General features: G+C 35.8%; 1 protein-coding gene across 1 annotated transcript; it reads right to left on the bottom strand.

Annotated features, from left to right (window-relative positions):
- Window positions 1-6,079: 6,079 nt before the first annotated feature.
- LOC136817946 (uncharacterized) lies at window positions 6,080-6,841 on the bottom strand (the record flags this gene model as incomplete). Its single annotated transcript, XM_067074296.1, is given in 1 exon segment — window positions 6,080-6,841. A coding segment is annotated over 1 exon segment (663 nt), but the record flags the coding sequence as incomplete, so codon positions are not given.
- Window positions 6,842-7,944: the final 1,103 nt, after the last annotated feature.

Below are 7,944 nucleotides of genomic sequence, written 5' to 3'. Positions count from 1 at the left end.
CGCCAAATAAGTTCCTTGGTAACAGCTAAGATTACCAAGTTGTTTGCCAAATATATCGAAGTGATTTATGTACATAATATTATTACCTGTTATCCTGAGACCTTCAATTGTTTGTGAGCTCGGCAAAGACGATTTTGTTCCTTTTTCGATAGTTCAGGTATTGCTAGTGATTGTTTCTGCCAACGATTGATGTATCCTTCTAAGAAAGTGTCTTTCAGCCACTTCAAGGAAAGAATGAATTGCAATTGAGCACTGCGAGACAGCTTCACATTAATTAGTTACTTCAAAATTCCTTTTTCTTGCTTTGGTTTTATTCTAGCTTTTGACCTGCAAAAAAAGAATTTACTTCGCTGTATTTTTTAACTCAAAATTTTTAAACAACAAAGAATTTCAAAAGTTCAAGAGCATAAGAAACGTATAAAATACCCCGAATCTTGAATCATTTTCACTGTAGTAGGCTTTCTTGCTTTCCTTTCGTTCGTTTCTTCCTTGGTCTTTATACTGCAAAAGGTTTCGGTTCCCTTTGTATCAGTCCTTTTTTGCATTTTCAACGCATCTGCAACAGTACTGCTGAGGACCTATAACAAGTATTAAAAAAAATTTGAAATGTTTCAAAAAAATGTACTCTTGTTTTAAAGATAAAAAAACAGGGGGTAAAGCAAAAACTCAAGGTATGTCATTTGCAAATTGCATATGCTTAAATTTTTGCAGGAATTAATCCTGGATACGCTGGATAAGCATTATGCTTATAAAAAAGCTTGTAATGCTAGTTGAAAATCTGATTGGCTGATTTGACTTGGTGAAAGAAATCACCAAGAAAACAGTTGATACATGCTGATATTGATTATGATGTTTTGGATTGCCATCTTCTGGAAAACAGATTGGGAACTATCTTTGCCTTCCCCTAGACACTGTCTTTGTGGGTCAATAATTTTTGCAATTTGTTTACCTGAGCCGCAAGATTCACTTTCATTCTTGTCCTAGAGGTAAGGTTAATATGCTCGCTTCTCAGCTTTGTACAATACAATCCAGGTGTTGTGAGGTTCTGGTCACCTTGTTTCAACGAGACAATGTGATTCCAACTGATTTGCTGCTTGTCGAGCTAAAAAATAAAGAAAGAACCTTGTTATTAAAAAGTTTACATTGGCTTGATTTTGAAAAGTAAGATTTTCCACTAAATTCTATTAGACTCATCATGATATCACGATCCATAACATGTAATTATAGAGCGGTCAGAGTGTGCTTTGACAAGAGATATAATCATTCATTGTATAATGTATGGCCCATCCAGATTGCTCTATGACTTATTTTTATGTGCCATTGAGGCCCTTTACTAATAAATTGATAAGGAAAAAAATGAAGCTATAATTACTTTAGGTGAACAAACAAACTTTTCAAAAACATAAATGGCATTTTTAGCTCTGAAATTATATCAGACTATCAATTAGTTTCAATCTTAATTCTATAAGTTTCTGCTGGCAAAAGTACTTGTACACCTAAAGTATTCAACGTAAAATAAGAATGTGTACTAGTAGATTCTTTGTATTACAGTGACCATGGGAGTTTTCAAGATTGTTTCTTGTTGTCTTGATTAAGTGGGGAACATCACAAATGAAATATAGTATTCTTTCTCCACAGCAAAATAAGGTAGTGCTGATGGCGAGGTACGATGGAGCTTATAGAAGGATCGGCTGAGGCACCATCAGAAACTAGGCATCTGACAATAAAACCAATTGACTCAAGAACTGATACAGCCTCCCAAGCGACCGGAAATATGTCTTCAGCCTTCAGATCTTTAGCAGCAAAACAGCCCATACAGAATTGAAAATCAGTGTAGATGCCTCTTGCCAAGAAGGCTAATGAATGAGTCGCAAGTTCCCTTTCTTCAGATTCATTACTGTCACTTTGTTCTGCTTTAAGCTGTTTTTCCAAAAACTCAAATTCTGAATTGATAGCACCTAGCTCAACAAATCCAATCAGCTTTCCAGTCGATTTGCTATATACTAGCTCTGAATGAATTTTCATCTCGTCAAACAGTAACGCTACGTTTCTTTGACCTTCATGAAGGTTTTCTATACCAGCCTCTTCATACAGCTTTCGGATTGTATCCAGGTTAAAACCAGTCTCTGGTTTGGTGTAAATGCTATAGTCCAGGACTGTGGTCTTGTGAGGAAGCCTTAAAAAGCCAGAGTTTTTAATGAACTCATAAGCTGCCGGGGATGTGTGGTATAATTCAAGACACCACCTTATCATAATGGGATACCACCGCATCTGTTTGGCAGTTTTGCACTTACTCTGTTTGAGCTGTTCATTAAAAAGCAGATTAATGGAAGAGCCCTCACGAAAGTCTTTTAGTGCTTTACTCTCTAACTCAACCATGGATTTTCCAAGTGTGTTATTGAGATTTTCCTCTGCTTTAACTCCATACTGCTCAATAAGACACTCAATACGCTTTTTTTAGCATAGTATTTTCAGATGACAAAGTATGAACTCACTGTCACTTAGATATCTATTGTTGATGCGTGAACGGGCTAGATCAGGTTCTGTCTCTGGGGACATTATCCTCTTCTGCATACTGTGAAGTGTATAACGATATCTTGTACATTTTTTAACATTTTTCGAAATTCTTTTCAAGACTTTCGTCAAATTTCCTCATGGTCGAGGGAATAAGAGTACTACCTAATATTTTTCTATGGGCTGAGGGTTATAGCATTTGCCATAGATTAGTAGGTTGGGTTTGAAATTTTCGATTTTCTTCGAGGGTTTATCACTTTTGAACGTTCATTGTGCATGAAAACGTATGGTGGCGTTTCATTTTTCCGAGAGTGTTTACGGAGGTCTTCTGTCGAAAGTCTATCACTCAATCAAAGTTTTCGGCCCTTATTTCGATAACTTCTCATGATAGTTGGGCCATGTTACTCGTGTGTGGGTAACATCCTCATGGAGAACACTCTTTCGGAAAGTAATTTTTGTTTGGAGTGGTGTGGGGTATTTTTTAATGTATTTCTATGGGTTTTGGAGCTTGAAAAATCAAGTAAATATATGTAAGGAACTTACCAGATTCAAATAGATCTTGTGAGCTCATCTTGTCAGTGTGGTTTATCTTCAAAAAGGATGTTTTTGGTTCGCGTGTTTCTTTTTGTGCAGTTGTTGTGTGCAATGGTCACGTGTTTGGTTTTTTCTGTTTCTGATTGGTTGTTCTTATCTCCGGGTCATGATTGGTTTTTCTTGTTTCAGGTTTATTGTGATTGGTTCGCTTCGATAGCGCGTTTGTTGTTGTTGCCATAGACAGCCCTTTTGTTTGGGCCCTCTCATGGTGGAAAGCTTTTGTTGTGCTAATGACGTAGTCCATTGTTTGGATTGGTTTCATTTTTTGTTAATATGTGCTGTGGGGTGGTTTGCCGTGAGATAAATGTGTACGGGGGTGGTTCGAGCGTGGGTGGTAAGGGTGGTGGTAGAGTTAAGATAGATGAGTAGTGGATGATGTTTTTCTATATTTTTAAGTAGGGTAGTGTGTCTTGATGGGTGCCAAGTTTGAGTTTCCGTGTAGTATGGTGGCGGTAGTTTGCGGGAGGTGGTGTAGGGTGGGATTAGTTTAACGGTTTTTCTGGTATCTCCCCGGGGGGTCGCTCAAGGTACTTGAGATGTAGCTTAGATGTATAGTAGAGTCGATGCGGTGTTCAGATATAGTAGAGTCGGGGCGGTGTGCAGATATATAGGGCGTGTGGGGTGTGTAGTGGTAGTCTCGGGGGTATTTGGTCCAAATCTTTTGTCAGGCCCAAAAAATTTTTTGTCGGCCCAAAAATTTTTTCTAACGGCCAAAAAAATTTTTTTTGTTCGGCCAAAAAATCTTTCTTTGTCGGCCAAAAAATCTTTCTTGTCGGCCAAAGAAATTCCTTGTCAGCCCAAAAAACTTTTTTGTCGGCCCAAAAAAACTTTTTTATGTGGTCAGGGGCCAGGGTGCGGTGTTTGGCCCTTCCTGAACGTATCAGATACGTCTTTCGGGTCCGAAGGTAAGAGGCCCCTGTCACATAATTTTATAAGTGTAAAAGGTATATTTAAGGTCTGGGGTTTCATTGAGGGGGAGAAGTATGTTTTGAATATATATGTGTATATATTTGCGATATAAATTCTCTATATATTTAAAATTGAGCGCTATTTTTATATATATACCTGCTATTTTTCAGTAAAGCGTGTATGAACCAAAATGTCTTTTAAGTTTTTATGTCTTTTATATACAATGTAGGGTTTTTCTGGATATATTTTTTTCAGTTCTGTGTCATTTTTTATCAAGTGCCAATGTTTGTGTAAGGCATTTTTAATCGGCGAAAGGTGTTCGTAGAATTCAATGGTGAATGGTAGTCTGGTTTTTTTATCCGGTTGTGTAGGTTTTGTAGGTTTTTTGAGATTATTTTTTCTTTGTTTTTTAAGTTTTTGAAGTTTACTTTGTTTGTTTTTTTGCTTTTGTCTGGGAAGAGGCAGTCCTTTTGTGTCAGGGTTCTGGTTTTGTTGAAGTTTTTGTTGATGGTTTTTCTGGGGTATCCCCGTAGTAGTAGTGTTTTCTTTAGGTCTATTAACTCTTCTTTGTATATGGCGTCGTCGGTGGTTAGTAATCGGTATCTTAATGCTTGTGTATATATTATGTTTTCTTTGTGTGTTTTGGGGTGGTATGAGGTGTAATGTAGTAAGGACCTTGCGTCTGTGGGTTTGATAAATACCTTACTTTTGAGTTTACTAGTTTTTTCATCAATGTATATGGTCGTGTCCAAGAAGTTGATTTCTTTGGTCGAGTATTCCATCGTGAATTTTATTGTTGGGTGGATATTGTTTAGGTATTTTTCAAACTTGAGTAGTTCATCTAGACTACTGTTCCATAGTAAAAAGATATCGTCCAAAAATCTTGAGTATTTGGAGATTTTTGATTTGAATGGTTCAATTAGTATTTTATCCTCCTCCATTTTTCCTAGGAACAGGGTTGCGTAGCTAGGGGCAACCCTCGTTCCCATGCTAGTACCAAATTTTTGTTTATATTTCCGGTCTTTAAATTCAAAATAATTGTTTTCGAGTATAAAAAGGAACAGGGTGTGAAGAATTCTGTTGTTTGGGGTGAATTTTGGTATATCTAGGTGGTTTTTATTTATATAGTGTAGGCATGCTTCTATGCCTTCTTCGTGGGGTATGTTTGTGTATAAGGATTTGATGTCAAATGTCACTAGGTATGTTGTGTTGCTCGAATTGTGGTCTATAGTTTTCTGTAGAAAGTGTTTTGTATCTTTGATAAATGATTTTAGTGTTAAGGTTAGTGGTTGGACACATTTCGTCAGGAATTCAGAAATGTTCTCTGTTACCGAGTTCACTGCGGAAACAATTGGTCTTCCTGGGATTTTTGGTTTGTGGATTTTTGGTGTTATATAGAATAGGCCAATGCGTGGCTTGTTTGGTGGTATTAAGTATTCAAATGTGTTTTTGTCAATATGGTAGTGGTAGGCTATGGTGGTTAAGAAAGCTTCAATGTTGGTTTTTAGGTCTGAGGTTTGTTCTTCCTTTATTAGCTCATATGATTTTTCATCGTTAAGATGGTCGAAAACTTTGGATTTATAGCAGGTCTTGTTCATGATGACCAGGGCTCCACCCTTATCAGCTGGTTTTATTTCGATGTTTTTGTTTTGGGATAATCTTTTTAATGTTTTAGTCTCGTGCGGGTTCAAGTTTTGTTTTAGGCTTCTGTTTTTGTTTTTTTGTATAAATCTGTTGATTTCAAATTTAGTTTTTCTAATGTATGCTTTTAATGTTCTATTGTTGGGGATTGGTGGTTTCCATTGTTTAGTTCTATATAAAAGTTTTGGTTTTGAAGGCTTTTTCGAGAAAAAATATTTAGTGAATATTCTATTTGTAAAGGTTCTTAGGGCGTGTTGTATATGTTTTTTTATGTGTGTTGTTTTTGGTGTTGGTACAAAAGTTAGTCCTTTATCTAACAGGTTCAATTCTACTTTTTTTAGCGTCATGTTCGAAAAGTTTTTGACAGTAGTATTTTTTGTTTTTTGTGTTGTTTTCTTGTGGTAGTGGTTTATGTCTAGTTGTGGGTATTTTTGGAAGGTATCCGTTTTGGTTTTTTTGTTTGCAGGTATATCTTTTTCTTGTTTATGAGTTTTACTATTTACATTATATACATTATAAATCACTTTTTTGACTCTTGTTGTTGGTCGTCGTGGTGGCTGTGTCTTCTCTTATTGTTGGGGCGTTTATTTTCGGTGGGCGGTGGTGTCCGTCTTTGTTTTTGGATCTCCTCATTTACCGTTTTTAAGTTCTCGTCAGAAAGTTTCTCTCTTGCCAGTTCTCTAAGTCCCTTGTGGTATTCCTTCTTTGAGGTGTGGTGTTCGATTAGGACGTCTCTTAGTTCATGTGCTGCTTTTGTCAGTATTTTGTCCCATTGTTTTCGGTGGTCAGTGTTGAGTTGGTTCGTGACCTTTGATGTCACAGTTGGTATTAAGCCTATCGGTACGGTTTCTTTGTTCCTGTGTCTGGTTAGTTGCATAATTTGATTGTTGGTGCTTATTGCTTGTAGTGTATGCCATTTATATTCCTGTACGGCTTGGTGTGATACCTTCTGTTGTTGTCTCTCTGTGTTTGCACGTTGTGTTAGTGTGATTGTTCTGTCGATTTCCTCGAGGAACGGGTCTATGTTTTGTTCTGGGGGATCTTTGTATTCCAGTGTTCTCGCGGTTCGTTTTGCGGCGTTGGTTGTGGTCTTGGTTGTGGTCATTGGTGGTGAGAGGTTTTCCTTGGTTGGTTTGGTGGTCTTGGCTGTGGTCATTGGTGGTGAGATGTTTTCCTCATTTCCTGTAGAGGTAATATAGTGAAGAAGTTAAATGATTCTAATCTAGGGATCACAGTTTATTAGGTTTGTTTTTAGTATTCAATATTACAATTGGTATTTGTCGTGGTGTCTTACGTTTTAGGTGTAGTTTGTCTATATATGCAATGCCTTCTTTTTCTAAGAGCTTCTACGGTTTTTTTTATATATGTAATCTATGAAGTTTATTGTGGTTGTAATATTTTGTTTATAAGAGTTTATGTGTATTTTTTTGTATATAAAGATTTGGGGTGGGGTCTATTTTGAGTTTTGTGCACATTCGTATTTTATAAGAATTTATATTCAGTTCTTTAGTTGAATTAGTGTAATTGTGCAATGTTAATTTGTGTTCTTATAAAAGTGGTGAGCTGTAAAAATAAGAGTGGGGTTTTTCTTTTTTTCTTTGTATTTATAAGAATTTGTAATTAGTTCTTAAGTCAATTTAGTGTAGTGGTATGATGTTAATTGGTATGTGTTCTTATGAAAGAAATAAACTTTAAAATACGAGTGGGGCTTTTTCTTTGTATAATTTCTCATTTTTTATGTATAATGGTGAGTTCGTAGTCGAAAGAATGTAAACTGTTTTAAATAATGGGGGATAATAGAATATAATGGTTGGACCATATTATTTCTATTGTTGAATATTTTTTCAGCGTTCGTGTTCAGTTTTTTGCGAAATTTGTTGAAAATTTTTTTGATATGTTTGTTATGTGTGAGTTTTTTTGAAGTTGAAGTTTTTTTGCGTACTTTTTTTGTTGTTGTTTTTTTAGAAAATTTTTTGAAGTTTTTTAGGAAAAATTTTTTTGTTGAGACATAGTTTTCATAGAGGTGATAAGGTGGTTTCGTTATTTTGAAGAATGATTAGGTTTTCTCGATTTTTTGTCGAGCAAGGATATTTTGGTTTGTGTAGATTTTGGTTGTCCAAGATTTTTGTTGGGTTGGTAAGTTATTCAACTGATTGATTAGTTATCATATAGTAAATTGATTTTTCGGTTATAGTTTTTTAAATTTAAATAATCTGGTGTAATTTTTTGAAGGGGTTTTGGATAGTGTTTTTTGGAAAAATTGTGTTTCATGGGTAGTAAAGACCT

The sequence above is a fragment of the Clytia hemisphaerica genome, unplaced genomic scaffold (genome assembly GCF_902728285.1).
Source record: "Clytia hemisphaerica strain Z4C2 unplaced genomic scaffold, Clytia hemisphaerica genome assembly, whole genome shotgun sequence".
Taxonomy (NCBI): domain Eukaryota; kingdom Metazoa; phylum Cnidaria; class Hydrozoa; order Leptothecata; family Clytiidae; genus Clytia; species Clytia hemisphaerica.
This window is presented reverse-complemented; position numbering and strand designations above follow the sequence as displayed.